This window comes from Misgurnus anguillicaudatus, chromosome 2 (assembly GCF_027580225.2).
Source record: "Misgurnus anguillicaudatus chromosome 2, ASM2758022v2, whole genome shotgun sequence".
Classification (NCBI taxonomy): domain Eukaryota; kingdom Metazoa; phylum Chordata; class Actinopteri; order Cypriniformes; family Cobitidae; genus Misgurnus; species Misgurnus anguillicaudatus.
The window spans coordinates 15488986-15505121 of NC_073338.2; the positions used below are offsets into that span (position 1 = coordinate 15488986).

Here is a 16136-nt window from a genome sequence, read left to right on the forward strand (position 1 = left end):
AAGTCGTCTTTGATTGGTTGAAATAAACCGGATTTCCAGGAGAAGCGAGTTTCGCGATTATTTTCTGTCCCTGGAAAACAAAGCTCTGACGTTCCATTGATGCAGAGAATCAGTCGTGTTAACGTGGATAATAATGAGCAGTTATCGTGATCAGCTAAACATTGGATTCTAAAAAATATGCAAAGTTCGCAGCATAGACTCTCTAAAAGACGTCCAAGAGTTTTGCTTAAGGCAGTTAGTGGAGTCAAAAAGTTCGGTTCTCCTGAATTGCTTGTATGTGTTAAAAAGTGAAGAGATATGCTTCAAACAGACGTTTAACGGGAGCGTCTCATTGGTGTGGCTGTTGATGAAGTGCACAACGTTGTCCTATGGTGAGTAATGTTGTTTATTTAGATGCTATTCGGTTGCAGCTGGTTATTTCAATAACTGACTTGTTGCCAGCCGGCTCGTTATTGTGGGGAGTCCAAAACGTGACGCTAAACGAAACATACTTGGTTGTTTGACATGTCGGTCAAACATCTTGTGGGCGGGCTTTGTCCAGAAAAAGCAGCGAAAAACACCAGACCTTCAGTATTGAAGGTCTGGCTACGCGAGACCACCGAGGCCCAGACTCCACCTCGGCCCTGCAACCTTTCTGCTTCACTTAGACCGTTGCCCATTAGCCCAACAGCTCCACCAGGCCCCCTTATTGCTCCAGACAAAGGTGGAGAAAGGTTGGTCAGTCATTGTTCCCCCCCATGCCTCAGGACTCCACTCCTCTAGCTACACCTTGTCGCTCTGTCCCACCAGCTCTGTTGGGCTCCTCCCTCCCTCCCTCCATCTCCACCTTTGTCCTCAGTCACTCTGGCTCCACCACTGCCTTTGGGAGCCCCGCCTCCACCTCAGTCGCCTAATGCCGAGTTCAGACTGCATGATTTTCAAAGTAGTCGCGTCACAGATCTTTTCATACTGCATGACTATCTGGGGTAACGTTCAGTCAGTGTTTTCACACTGCACAACGAATCGGCGACAGGGGGTTTCACATGGCATGACTTTACTATAGGCAGAATCACCTGTGTCCCGGTCTGCACACGCCGTCGCACAGCCCAACGCCCGCGAGAAGTGACAAGGAAACAACGCAAGGTCGTGCATGCAAGAGCAGAGTTCTCACGTGACACTTTAGATTATTATTAAAAATGATAGCCCGCAAGAACCTTGCCATACAAACTGTATGTGCGCTCATTTGTAGTGAAAAGAAAAAGAAAAGAAGCCCTTTTCTTAACCAAATCCATGTTTGCTGATATTATGGGCTGTACCTTCATAACTCCTCCCTGAACTTCCAGCTGCCCTGTATGTTGCTCTCTCATTGGCTGTAGGTCATCGCCGATGTTATTTTCAGTCAGAACACATTTCATACGGCATGATTTTGAATCGCCGACAGGTCCAGATATTTAACATGCCAGATATCTCACGGGTGTCGGCGACTCCTCTGCAATTCTCTCAGATCACGTTTTTGATCATTCACACTCTGTGATTGTCACTCACGTGCACGAGCACCGATTTACCTGTGATTTCGGGCATTTGTCTGCGATTTCTCAAAACCTGTCGGTGAGTCAAAATCAGGGCTAAAATCGTGCAGTCTGAACTCGGCATAAGCCTTCAGCTCTACCTTGGCCCTTTGGAACCTCAGCTTTCCCCTGGCTCTCCGTCTGCTCGGCTCCACCTTGGTCTCCACCTCCCAAGTCTCCCCCCCCATCGCTTGTCCTCACAATCTCCACCCTGGGGCTGCATCCTGGCTGGTCTGTGGACCAAAATCTGTCTCTTCCTGCATTATTGAACGAAATAGGGGGCACCTTTTGAAACCCAAAATAACAAATGTTTGGTCTTGAAAGAATTATAAGGATTTTAAAAAATCTGTATTTTTGGGAAATCTGCACCCACAGATCTCTTCTGGAGATTTCTTGGGTCTTTGTCTATGAAGAGGTACAGTAAATCGTAGAAATCTTTCTATGCATTGCTCTAGAAGTGAAAGGGAATTATTAATAAAACGAAACCCTTAAAAGCACTTTAAATCGCTTTGGATAAAAGCATCAGCCTAATGCATAATTGACAAACATCTAAAATAATAATGCCAAATGTGATGGTCTCTTCAATAGGCAGGAGGACGAATATTTGTCAAACTCAAACACACACAGAGATTCATTTACCTATCTCTCATTTAAACAGGAAGAAAGGAAGGGTGTGGCCCTTCCTGTAACCTTGGTAGCCCAGTTTCAGAGCCTTTAACATTTCATTCACCTTGCTACACGAGAAAAGCACAAAATGGAGGGGCAACTGAATACACAAGAGTTTTGTTGTCCAATCTGTCTGGATTTGCTGGAAGATCCTGTGGCAATTCCATGTGGGCACAGCTACTGCATGGACTGTATAAACAACTACTGGCCCAAAGACGATCAGCTAAACATCTTTGACTGTCCCCAGTGCAGACAGACGTTTAGTCCCAGACCTGTTTTGAACAGAAATGGCATACTGGCAGAGATGGTGGAGAAGCTGAAGAAACCGGAGCTTCCAGAGGATTCTCACATTTACAGCAACTGGATTCCAGGGGAAGTAACATGTGATTTCTGCATAAGAAGAAAGCTAAAAGCTGTGAAGACTTGTTTGGTATGTTTGGCGTCTTACTGCCAAAATCACATTCAGTCGCACTACAGCTCTCCTGTCCTAAAGAAACACAAACTGATCGAAGCCTCCGTGAACTTACAGGAGAAGATTTGTCCTCACCATGACAAATATTTGGAAATTTATTGTAAGACCGATCAACAGTGCATTTGTCTTTTGTGTGTGATGGATGAGCACAAAGGTCACGATACAGTTTCAGCAGATGCCGAGAGCGCCAGGAAACAGGTAAAACGAAAAATGCCAATTAATTTTTGTTCACTATTGTACAGCATTGTATAACTTTTTACTAAGATGTTAAAAGAGAAAAAATTGAAGATATTGTGATAAACGATGGTAAGCAGTTTTTTGTGATTGTTGCGGGCAAAAATCCTCGATTTTGCAGCACGTTTTCTTAAAAAATGCGATGGAATATTCGGGATATTTATGCAATTTATGCATTGGAATTGCGGGAATTTGCGAAAATTGCGGAACTTGCAAAAACTGCGGAAACTTGCAAAAGCTGCAATGATGTTCACTTCACATAATCACGTCACTTCATAACGTTCCCATGGCAACAGAGGACACGGCTGCGCTTGTGAGAAGTAAATGCAACATTTTTCGACTTTCTGCTAATATATACGTACTTTTTGCTACGAAAATGCGAGGATTATAAAATCATGCAAGCCCCGCATATTTTGCGCGCGGAAATCTGTAATTAATGCTGCGAAAGTGCGTCGTATTTGGAAAAAATGTGCCCCCGCATAAATATGCGGACTTTGGCTGATTATGCAATAAATCGTGCGATCGCACAATCGCGTTTTTCTGGAGGGACTGCATTGACTTCCATCGTATTTGTTTATCCTACTATGGAAGTCAATGGTTACCATCAATTGTGCTTACTATCATTTATCAAAATATCTTCTTTTGTGTTCATAAAAAAGTTCATACAGGTTTAGAACAACATGAGGATGAAAAAATGATGACCGAATTTTCAGTTTTGGGTGAACTCTTCCTTTAAGTGAATTACAATCTCATCACTCTTTTCATTGAATCCTTCTGTAACTAAAACCAGTTTCCACTGCAAGAGCCAATGCACATTTTCCAAAGTGCACTCCACCTCGACATGAACGAGTTTGATTGTATGGAAAAGTTCATAAAACAGAGGACCTGGTAAAAATAGATTATGTCCAATATGTTTGGGTTTAGGTTTCTTGCCCCTAACTATGAAATAGCTGTGAATAGATGTAAAGTTAAAATGCCAAACTTCCTGCAGTACATTCAAATTTTGTCCTGTGTATACACAAAATGTCCTTTATTTCCGCAATGATGAAAATCTTCAGCTGTTAACCAAACAGAGACTGGATTGTTGTTTGCGCCAGTTTTCTTCTACTTTGAATAATCTGTATGCTACAGTGGGAGTCTCATTTGAAACTCATTTGTTTGTCACTAATTCAATGATTTCTGGATTTTCCTCACAGAAGGACCTAGGGATGACGCGGCAAAAATACAAGCTCAAAATCCACAGTAAAGAGAAAGAACTGCTGGAGCTTCAACAGGCTGTGGACTCCCTCAAAGTAAGAACTCATGCATTTTTGTCTGATGCTCTCTGTTTACAAGTAAGGCATTATCTTCTAGCATTATCTTCTCATGAATCACGTCTCATCATGTTGTGCCATGAAAGAGCTCGGCGCAGTCTGCAATGCAGAACGGTGAGCAGATCTTCAGTGAGTTGATGCAATCGATTGAGAGGAGGTGGAGTAAATTCAGAGATCTGATCAGAGATCAGGAGAGAGCGGCAGAGAGCATGCTGCAGACTCTTGAGCAGGAAATCACTGAACTCAAGCAGAAAGAACATGAGCTGGAGCTGCTACTCCAGTCTAAAGATCAGATCCATGTTCTTCAGGTAAACAAGTCTGTAAAGGTAAACATCTATAAATCCGATATAGTCCGGCTATGAGTAACTCACTTCTAGCCTAAGAAAAAAACTTGAATTTGGTTACATGTCGTTTTTGCCAAAATAACTTGTATATGATGCATGATATTCCATCATGTAAGCAAAGTCAACAGCAATTACAAGGTGTTTGGTTTTATTTATTTAATTTTATTTATTTTTGGGCAATGGTTAGATGTCTCATCATGATCAGATTTTCACTGATAGCCCAAATGTTGCTTTGTTTTAGCATAGGCCAATCTAAACATAACATTGAATGTGACGTTACAGTAAATTTCGTATCTTCTTCTGACACAGGTTAACAATTTAACAGATTATTTCAATGCAATCTTTGGCATCTTTAAAACACAAAATTGCTTGCTGGATACTGATAAATAGACAATATTTTAATCTATCCATCTATCTGTCTGTCTGTCTAGAACTGTTATTCCTTTTCTTCTTTTCTACTTCCTGATCCACCCTTCACAATAGCCAAACTCTCTGACTTTGGGAAGACAAACGATGCGATATCTGCTCTCAGGATAAAGCTTGAAGATTTCTTTAAAGGAGAATGGCTCAGGATTTATCAAGCTGGTAGGGGAAAACAAGTCGATCCTTCTGCCAGAGCAGTTTCTAGTGAACCCTTGTGAAATCATATCTTCTGGTTTAATGATTTTCATTTTTCCTCACCAGCCCGATCAATGAAGATCCTCCACTGCACAGTGCCCAAAATTAGATCAGAGTTCCTCTACCGTAAGTTTGTGCCACACAATAGATTTTAGGAATTATTTTATGAATGTTTATGCTCTATCCCCCAGTTTCACAGAGAAGACTTAAGGCTACCCCCTGCTGAAAAAAACAGCATACCAGCAAGACCAGCATATGTTGTGTTTTGGTGCTGGTTTGCTTGTGAACACCAGCTAAACCAGCACCAGCATCAGTACCAGCTAAACCAGCACCAAACCAGCACTAGCACCAGCATCGCAAGCTGGTCACACCAGCATCCCATGCTGGTCATACCAGCAAGACCAGCATATGTTGTGTTTTGGTGCTGGTATGCTGGTGACCAACAGCTAAACCAGCATTAAACCAGCATAATTCCCCTGCTGGTCCATGCTGGTTTGATGCTGTTTTTTTCAGCAGGGTATTCCAAGACGAAGACACATGTTTGAGCTGTCTCAACTGAAAATAACCAGTGGCGGCCAGTGCCTTCTCGGAACAAATTAAGTGTTTGGGGTGTCGTGTGTGGGGGTTAAAATATGTGTTCGGTGCGTCATGTCAACCTATGTGCATCACGTGTCATGTCAAAATACTTGCCTGCTGCATACATGTCAAAAGGGTTCATGATAAAAGACACTTTCTAACACTAAACTCTGATTAAACATGAGAATAAAGGCGGGGTGCATGATTTTTGAAAAACACTTTGGAAAAGGGTAGACTTGTAGCCAATCAGCAGTAAGTGTCTACTAACCAACATCATTGCCTGGGTTGCATATGTGTGGGGCGGGTCTATTAAAAGAAGGTCCAGATTCTATAGAGGTAGGGGCGTGTTTGTTTAGGTGATTTCAAATATCCACATTGGCTTTCAGAGATCATGCACCCCGCCTTTACAGTTTTTTACAATCACTTTGCTACTATTTTCAGAACCTTGATGTCATTTTTCACAACTCTAGATACAAAACTCAAAACGGTAATCACTTGTAACACAGGCTGTCTAGTGTTCAAAACATTGCATTGTGCATTCACATCTTTAAAGACATCTTGCACTTGCACAATCATTGTTTCAAAACACAAATTTACTGTGAAATACCATGGAAACATAACTATAGATCACCCACACACAAGCAACTGATTGTTTGTACAATCATTAAGTATTGTAGAACAAAATTGGTGATACAGATTTCATTATGGTACATGTAGAGCAAATACATATCTGTAAAAGTTCTGCAGTAGTAGAGAGAATACGACAGACACATTGGAATCATTGAACAAAGTTTGTAATGTATTGATGAAAACACTACAGTACAATCACAACATAGGTCACATCATTTCACAATCTGCACTCAATCATCAGTAACAAGTTGGCAGAATTGGACAAGCAATTACAAGGGCCTGCATCTATACAGTACAGTGATAATTGGTTCATGCTCCATGCTTATTGGTTACAATGAACCTCATTATCTTGAAACTTTCATGATTTTCAGTAAACATGGAAGATTCTTTGTCTGTTGCATACAACTATTACGAATAATGCAACAGTTACTTATCATTTTGGGCAGTTGTATTGATTGATAGTTAGATCATTGTAAGAAAATGAATAGACACTTATTTGAAATGTGATGTGTGAATAGCCTTTTGAAACAGTAGTACTTTGATGTTAAGTTGTGTCATATTGAACATGTGATTTTGGTTGAATGAACAAATGATCCAAGTTTTATGTGTATTGTATCCAAGCAATTGAGAAAAGAGTTAAGAGTTTTGAAAAATGTGCATTTTGATCTTTGGTTGTGGGTTTTGTGTCTGGAGTTGTGGGGAATGACATCAGGGTTCTGAAAATAGTAGCAAAGTGATTGTAAAAAACTGTAAGATGTTTAACCATCTTTTATAAACATGTCTTAGAAAAAGATGTTACTGGTCTGTATCTTGAGACAAATCAATGGCATTGGCTTATTGTAAGATCTGTCAGTGCAAGTTATTTTTAGTGGCGACTCGTGAATGCGAAACTCGTCGAAACATAGTCATGTATGTGGCTATTTATGTCAAAATACATGCCTGCTACAGATGCTTTGTAAGGGTTTATGATAAACGAGACGCTTGCATTTGCTAGACACTCAATTACAGTTTTTTACAATCACTTTGCTGATAAGGCCTAGTCCTGGCTTTAGCTAAGCCTTGTATGCATAACTAGGCTATAAGTTGCTGGGTTATTTTTAACTCAACATCGGGTCTAAAGCTAACTCACTCAGGCACTGGGTTGTAATTTAACCTATGCGGGGTTCTTTTAGCATATTGTTGGGTCAAATATAAACATTTTGTTTACAAAAAACAATACAAAACAATGGCACTGATATGTGTTAAGATATGTCAGTGCAAGACGCTTTTAAATAAAGGAAGCTCAAACATGCATTTTGGCGACTATGATAAGCCCTGTCTGGGAAACCGCCCCTTCGTGGGTTATTTTAACCAAACAACTGGGTTTGGCCCTTTTTGATACAACGTTGGGTTGAAAATAACCCAGCATTTTTCAGAGTGCTTACATGAAAAAACTTTTCATAAAAAGCCAAAAAAATGAATGGGTTGGAAAACTTTTAAAGATTATTGCTTGACATTTCATTAAAAAAAATAATTATTAAATCATTGCAAATTAAATGTGAATATACAGTGGGCTTCAAGAACCTTATAGGATTTTGGAAATTTAAAACTATATAATAATAAACATTTAAGATTCTTTAGTGCCAAATCAAAGCACATTTGGTATGTAGGCCAAGTAAACAGAAACATTTCCTTGCTTTCACTGAAGCACATATAATGCTTTCAAATCCTGCTGTGATATTATAAATCATCCGGTTTGTACAAACTAGTAAAGTCCGTGCCAGCTCAGCTATTGAGCCCCACTTTAAAATAATATATATCTGTTTCCCTGTCTAATTTCCCAGATTCCTGTCTACTGCAACTAAATCCATTAACATCCCACAAGGACCTGAGTTTGTCTAAGGAGAACAGAGAAGTGACGGTGCAGAGCAGGGTGCAGTCCTGCCCAGACCACCCTGAGCGCTTCGATTACTGGTGCCAGGTGCTATGCACAGAAGGCCTGACGGGCTGCAGCTATTGGGAGCTGGAGTGGAGAGGGATGGGTGTAAACATTGCCGTCGCATACAAAAACATTGCCAGGAAAGGGGATAGCAGTAAAGCTCACTTCGGCTACAACGATAAATCCTGGAGTTTGTTTTGCTATAGGAAGGGCTACGCTTTCTGGCACAATGGGATCGTCAGTAAGATCTCTCAGCCCGGTTCGTCGAAGATAGGCGTGTATCTAGATCACAGAGCGGGGATGCTGGCCTTTTACAGCGTGGGTGAGACCATGAGCCTACTACATAGAGTTCAGACCACCTTTACACAGCCTCTCTATCCTGGTTTTGAGTTTTCATGTTATGGAGCTTCAATCAAGTTTTGTCAATTGGAGTGAAGATGAAGGGCTATTTGGTTTTGTAAATTAAAAGTTAAACACGTAAAGTTTTTTCTAAGGCTGTCAAAAGATTGGTCGCGATTAATCGCATCCAAAATAGAAGTTTGTGTTTGCATAACATGTGTGTGTGTGTGTACTGTGTGTAAATATTATGTTTATATATAAATACGCACACATTCATGTATATATTTAAGAAATATTTGCATTTAAATACTGTAAATACATTTATATAATTTATAATAAATATTTTATATATAAATATAACCAATTTTTCTTAAATATCTACATGATTGGGAGCGTTTTTATATATAAATAATAATTATACAGTACCCACACATGTGTTATGTGGACACGGACTTTTATTTTGGATGCGATTAATCGCGATTAATCTTAGTTTTTTCATATAGACGGTTTATTTCTGATTACAAGCTACATGAATAAGTAGATTACTTTATTTCAAATCATAGCTAAAGCATATTAAAAACTACACTGAGCTATGTGCAAAATTAATGTATACAATATTAACTACAGATTGGCTGACGAATCTCCCTTCACATCGCGGTGATCCATGATCGGTGTGCCCCCTCTTCTTTAGGAAACCAAAACATTTGTTATTTTCAACGAGGTATTTGTTCCAGTTTAGCCACTAGTCAGACCATTAAACAAACAGAGACCGGAAGTTAAGTTTCGTCCAGTCGTGTAACAGCGACAACGCGCGTGATTCCGATAAAACCGTCTATATAAATATTCTCTCATAATTTACTCACTCTCAAGCCAAATACTTCTTTTCGTCAGTTAAAAACAAACATTAAAATGACGTAATGGTATCTTCTTATATGGGGTTTAACATGGTGAAGCTTCAAAAGGCACAAACATCCATCATAAAAGTAATCCAAATGACTCTTTTGGGAAATATATGTCTTCTGAAGTGAAACAATCCATTTGTAAGAACAAATGAGCTGTTTTGTGCTTATTTAGTGATCAATAGAGGGTATGCATTGACGTCACTTTTCCACGTGACCACGCCGGAACTTGCCCTGTTGAGTGGCAAACGTTCAACAAAACGGCTGGTTTTCATAGCAGGTGCTGCAAAAATGCCAGTAAAACTGACTATTATCAGCTTAAATTGAATTTAGTTGGACTTGATGGTAGAGGTGGACAATACTTAGTTACATTTTCCAAGCATTTATGCTTTATTAGGGTGTTTGTATTGGGAAAAACATTACTTCACCACAGTCTAAAGCATATAATCATACTGTGTATTCTTTAATATTGCATGTATTTAATACCTAATTATTAAATTTAAATTGTGTACTTTTACCTAAGTAAAAGTACGTTAATGTACTTAAATATTAAATGTAAAACAAAAACATATTATTTTTGAAATGTAATAGAGTAGAAATTATGATAATATCCTTTATAATGTATGTTATGTTATCACATGTTATAAAAAAAACACGGATAAAATACAAATACTTGAAAAAATACTTTTAAGTAGAAAGTAAAACCTCTACTTGATAGTGACCCTAGCAACTTGTCAGCCCACCTGTGATCTGTGGACGTTGGAATGAACAATCTATTTACTTCTCCTTTCTTCTCCGAATTCTTGTTAATCTGTTAATACGGTCTATCGCACAACAGCTTTTTTCCCATTTCGATGCGTTTTGCCACTCACTGGGCGTAACTGCAGTCCCTCTCGCCGACAGTGACGTCATGTGCAACCCTCTATACGTCAACCCGGAAGTTATTGGGACACTGATTCCCTCGCTAAAAAGCCCAATAATTTTTTTCCATAGACTTTTAGATTATCACAAAAAATTAGTTCTGTGTTTAACAAAAGTTTATTACACTTGAAGTGTAAATGCATTTATTAGAAATATAAAAAGCCAAATTTTCACTCCAGAATAAACATAAATTCATAAACGTAACGAACAAAACATATAAGTGTCATAAACTTGTTAAGCTTATTTTTGATGTAATCTTAAAGTCTATGGGAAAAAAGAATGGGCTTTTTTAGTAAGGGAACCATAAACTTTAAAAAAATATGGACGTAGTGTCCGTGATATAACTTATAGGTTTGTGAAGAGCTTTTTTGGAGGGGTCATGTCGTGAAAATGTTAGCATTGCCACTTTGTAGGTGTGAGCAAAAACAGGTCATTGAAATTTGGCTTTCCTTATGATGTCATAAGGATATCTTATTAGAATAATACCGCCCCCTTAATGTGCACTATCCAACCACAGCACTGCCATTTGTGCAGAGAGAAAGAAAGAGAGAAAAAATAATTGACAGCAAAATTGAGTTTGAATTGCATCAAACCACCATCATTGTGATCAGTGTTTGCACTTCATCAGCTCATTTGCATTCTAAAAGACACACCCAAAACGACACATTTTTGCTCAGACCTACAAGGTGGCAATGCTGACATTTTCACGATATGACCCCTTTAAAGCTAATAGTAGGCGGTGCCTGCCGTCGCCGTCTTGGCAGCACGTCACTCGTGAATAACTGAAAATAGGTAAAGAGGCGGGACGTGGGTGAAGCTGAGGTGGCTGGTTGCTGAAACCACGCCCACCTAGCTCGACTCTAGTGACAGCAGTGTCAACCCGTCACTCAAGTGGCCACGCCCTTAATTATGCAGAACTTTAAGGCTTAATATAATTATTGCGGATGAGTTACAAACAAATTCACCCCCTCACAGTTGTCATGAAGGGCAAAATTAGCTAGACAGACCAAAAACACTTTTTGTACCAGGCTGTAAATATAATAATTCCTGCTGTAAAGTTGGGCATTTTAACATGGAGGTCTATGGGAATTGACTACCTTTTGGAGCCTCTAGCGGACAGTCGATGAATTGCAGTTTAAGTCACTTCAGTGTTGGCTTCATCAGAGGCTCTGTCCCGGGTGGCACACTCCGGACTTGTGGACTTCCTCGGAGTCCGCACTTTGATGGCATCGTGTGGTGCAGACCTTGGGGACCCTCAACACGAGTTCACAAGGGTGCACTGGGGTCGTATTTTGGGACAGACGACGGAAGGGAGGAGTTCACACTGACGGACAACTTCTCGTATTTCCGGGTGACGCTCGGGTCTGTCCCAAAATACGACTCCGGTGCACCCAAGTGGACTCGCATCAGGGTTCCCTAAAGTCTGCACTACATGATGTCATCAAAGTGTGGACTCTGAGGAGGACCACAAGTCCGGAGTGTGCCATTTGAGACAGGGCCAAAGAGAAGTTGCCCATCAGTGTGAACTCATCCCTTCCGTCGTCTGATTGGTCGGATTCTTTTTCGCAAGGACTTCTGGGTTGGTAAAGTGCGTGGGGCCTGCTGCAGTGTGGGCTTCGCCGAAGACCACATCAAGGGTGCCAAAGGGGCGCTGATGAGTACACTTCGAAGCATAAGTGTGCTCATCAGATGGGACACCCTACAGTCTCGTAGACTAAGCGAGCACGTGCAATTTAAGGCCACCAGACCAAAAGTCCACATGAGGTGCGCCATTTGGGACAGGGCCAGAGAGATCAGAAAGTCGTCCCTCAGAGGGAACCCATGTCCCACTTCCGGGGTTGACCAACAAAAATATGTCATCCCTGCGCCGCTCAATTAAAATAATGACTTGTTTAGAAAATATGTCATATCTGGGAGACATATAATTGGATAATAATTGGTGTCAGTCAAGCAAATATTTACAACGTATAAACATCTGTGATCACATCTTTATATTTTAAATATATGAGGTTTACATGATCTAAGTAACTCTCATCCCTGCCTTTCTTCTGTCAAGTACAAGGATTTTTGTAATAACAGAAATAAAACATGTTGATTTAAAACAAATAAAAATGCTTACCCTACAATATGATTGACTGACGTAGTTTTTTTTTTTTTTGAAAGCTAACACCTCTCAAAAGCATACAACGATACATGAGCAAAAAAATGGAAACAGCGCACTCTGGTGGTTGATTTGATGAACTCGTTTAAGCATGCAGCGTTTAAATAATTATTTAGGAACACAAATAAACATAACTGTAAAAAATGCATAGCTTGAATGCACTGTAAGTCACTTTGGTTTAAAGGCAAATGCATAAATTGAATGCAAACGAAACAGGGAGGAACCGTGAAGGGGAAAGGATGGGGGATTTCTGAAATAAATTGTGTTTGAAAGATTAAAAGATAAAAACAGGCTGAAAGATATCTGCTGCTCAGGAGAAGACTCAGCACTTATAAACAGAAGCTAACCTCACCAATATGGGTTCAGACAATGTTACAACAAAGTCCAAGATTTGGGATGAAAATATGCTGCTGTTTGGCAGGGTACCAAGATGCAGTCTTGCTTGTTTTGGAAACAAAATAACATTCCCATAAGGCAGATTTTCACATAGTTACTGAGGTGAATCAGATTCATTACAGTGATTTACAGCTAAAATGAAACTATTTGTTTATCAGCTCTACTATTGGGAGTTATGTAATCTAGATTTTGTAAAGGTCAGGTTCTAATGTTTTTACAAAAGTTAAGTTTATCTCTAGACAGCACATTTCCTTTAATTCTTTGTTCAGTGTGGGTGCGAATGGTGTTCAAAAGTTAATATTTAATATTAATATTTGATATACAGTTGACCACTGTTAAACATCTTGATGATGTATAGATAGCATGTGTTTCATGAGATGTCATTAGTAGTTCTGGTAGCCTAAAGTACAAAACTACCCAATACCATAAAAAAGTAACAAAAGACAGCTACTGTAATTTTGCATTTACTGCCAGGGTATTTAAGGTATCATGATATAATCCTTCTATCTGATACAATCACTGTACCACGACATGCCACAGTAGTTTTTGTAAGGGTGAAAACAAACCTAACTAACACCAACTTTATAACCTTTCAAGTTAACAAGAAATTTAAATTTCTGGCAAGATGGGAAATAACTACGGCCTTATAATCTCAAGAACCGACAAGCGGATGACGTCGAAGTACCGCGAGAACTATTCGAGAAATCATAAAGAGGAGTTTGCTGTCGAATCGCTCTCGCGTTAGTTTGATGATGTCATCCCCCTGTCATACGTTGCTGCGCGCCCGCGCCGCATGAAGTCCAAGGAGATGACCAGCAGGTGGCAGTGTCTTTCTTGTAGCACAAACCTAACCAAATATGCACTCCCAATACATCTGCATGGTCCACTGACAATTAACTGAATCTGAATGTAATCATGAGCTTTATTTAATGATTATAAACCCTACAATTCTGCCTTTACAAATATTTATGTAAGTTAGTTTCATGTCAGTGTACGTTACATTTCAACTACCAGGACTACTTTCAAGACACGACAAGCTCACTGATCCCACAAACGGGCAATATCAATGCCAAGTGTGTCATTGGCATTCAACGATGTCCCTTAAAGGATGGGAACAGATATAAATGTGAAGATACTGTAATAATAATAAGACGGTTTTAGCAATAACAACATGAACGGCTTTTGTGGACTAAACACAACTTCAGGTAGACTTTCACATAACGTTAGAATCAATAACAATTGTATTTAATTTCATTTTACATTATTTTTTTCTGATAACAAGGGAAATAAATTGCAAGTAAATTACCTTTGTTCATATATCTAACGCGTATCAACTATTAGACTGAGCTAACGTTACTGTGTAAAATTAATGTATACATAGTCCTTGAATTCTTGCCTGGCTGCAAAACCTCTCTGCAGTTGTCATCCATGCTCGTCGTCTCCCTTCGTCTTTAGCAATCCAAAACATCTTATTTTTCGACAAAGTAGTTTGTTTCAGTGATCAGTTTAACAACTAGCCAGACCGATAAATAAATACAGACCGGAAGTTCATTTTGGTTCAGACTCGACCGCGACAACTCGCGTGAGTATGATTGGATGCAGGCGGGTTGTCGCGGTTACGTGTCTGTACAGAACTTAACTTCCGGTCTTTATTTATTGATCGTTTTGGCTAGTGGCTAAACTGAACTCTTGAACAAATACCTCAGCGAAAATGAGAAATTTTTTGGTTTCCTAAAGACGAGGGAAGACAGCGATACACTATTTGAAGGGAGATTTGGCAGCCGATCTTTAGTTAAGATTGTATACATTATAAATTACACATTTTACACAGTAATTTGGAACGTGTAGATACGCTTTAGCTATGATTTGAACTAAGGTAATCTAACTTGTTATTTTGCTTGTTATCAGAAATAAACTACTATAAAAGGACTCTGATATTGATTCTTTGTGGAGTTTACCGGAAGTTGTGTGATTCTCGCGAAATTAGACTTATGAGGTGTCATGAAACATTTTGATTAAAAAAGTAAATGCAAAGTAAGAGTATCAAAATAAGAAGCATACAGTTACAAACATCTCTTCATGTACTATTTTGCACATGATTTCAAATGACAAACCAATTTTTTTTTTCCACATTTAAGGGGAAATTTTTATTACCACAATGTGTCCATGACTGGATTTGTTTTTTTTACATGGAAATATTTATAATTAAAAAATCTAAAAAATAAAGAGCTTCAGTGCATGTTATACTAAAAACATGTAGAGTAAAGAAACGTGGTATTTGGTGATCATTGGTAAATGTAGATACAAAAATAAGGAATATTTAAATGTGTCCAAGACCAATTTTCTCATCCTCCGCAACATTTTCAATCATTGTTTAAGCCCTCAAGGAACTAACATTTTCAAAAAAAAAAAAAAAAAAAAATAGTTGGAAGGGACATAATTGACTGTGACACTCAAGATGGCTACGAGGTAAGCAGTTCTTATTTTTTTCTCTCCAGATAAAAGTTGAAATTTTGTTTGTCATAGTACCTAGACATCTTTTTAGTTCTCATTACCGAAACATGAGTTTGTAAATGCATATATTTAATGTAATATCATGTTGCGGTAATGATAATTTTTTATAATTATAATCTAAAAATGTAAATAGTTCTATAGGAAATTCTCTAAAAATAATGGTTATAGTAAGTTCCGACCTTAATCCTATATGTGCAAAAAAACCTGTACACCTTTTAAGTCTGGATTTCGTGAGAATCACCCAGTTACATTTGTTCCACAAAAGCAGTTGGTTTATGTTGTTACTGCTGAAACCATCTATAGCAATGATGAATGAACTATTTCCCCCGTTTAATAAATATCTGGCTGTTTATTAGCATTTTAAGTCATTTGAATTGAAGGTGAAAGTATTTGTGTATAGTAAACCACTGCAACCAGATATTATAACAAATTATTTGCATTCATAAAAAATAACAGGCAGACAAATAACAGTTACTGTAAACACTGGATTAACACACTTATATTGCAGCATTTCGGATATGACAAATATGGAAATATTCTTCTGCCAAATGCATGAATGTAAATTTATTGTAAATGGGATGAATGACA

The 16136-nt window shown here is 38.8% G+C and overlaps 1 protein-coding gene across 1 annotated transcript; it reads left to right on the plus strand.

The window, feature by feature from the left end:
- The first annotated feature begins 1952 nt into the window (after window positions 1–1952).
- Window positions 1953–8856, plus strand: ftr66 (finTRIM family, member 66). Its single transcript, XM_055201653.2, has 6 exons — window positions 1953–2883; window positions 4116–4211; window positions 4319–4540; window positions 5008–5161; window positions 5261–5320; window positions 8224–8856. Exons 1-6 carry the CDS (start codon window positions 2302–2304, stop codon window positions 8751–8753), a joined length of 1644 nt encoding a protein of 547 aa, XP_055057628.2. The 5' UTR covers window positions 1953–2301; the 3' UTR covers window positions 8754–8856.
- Window positions 8857–16136: the final 7280 nt, after the last annotated feature.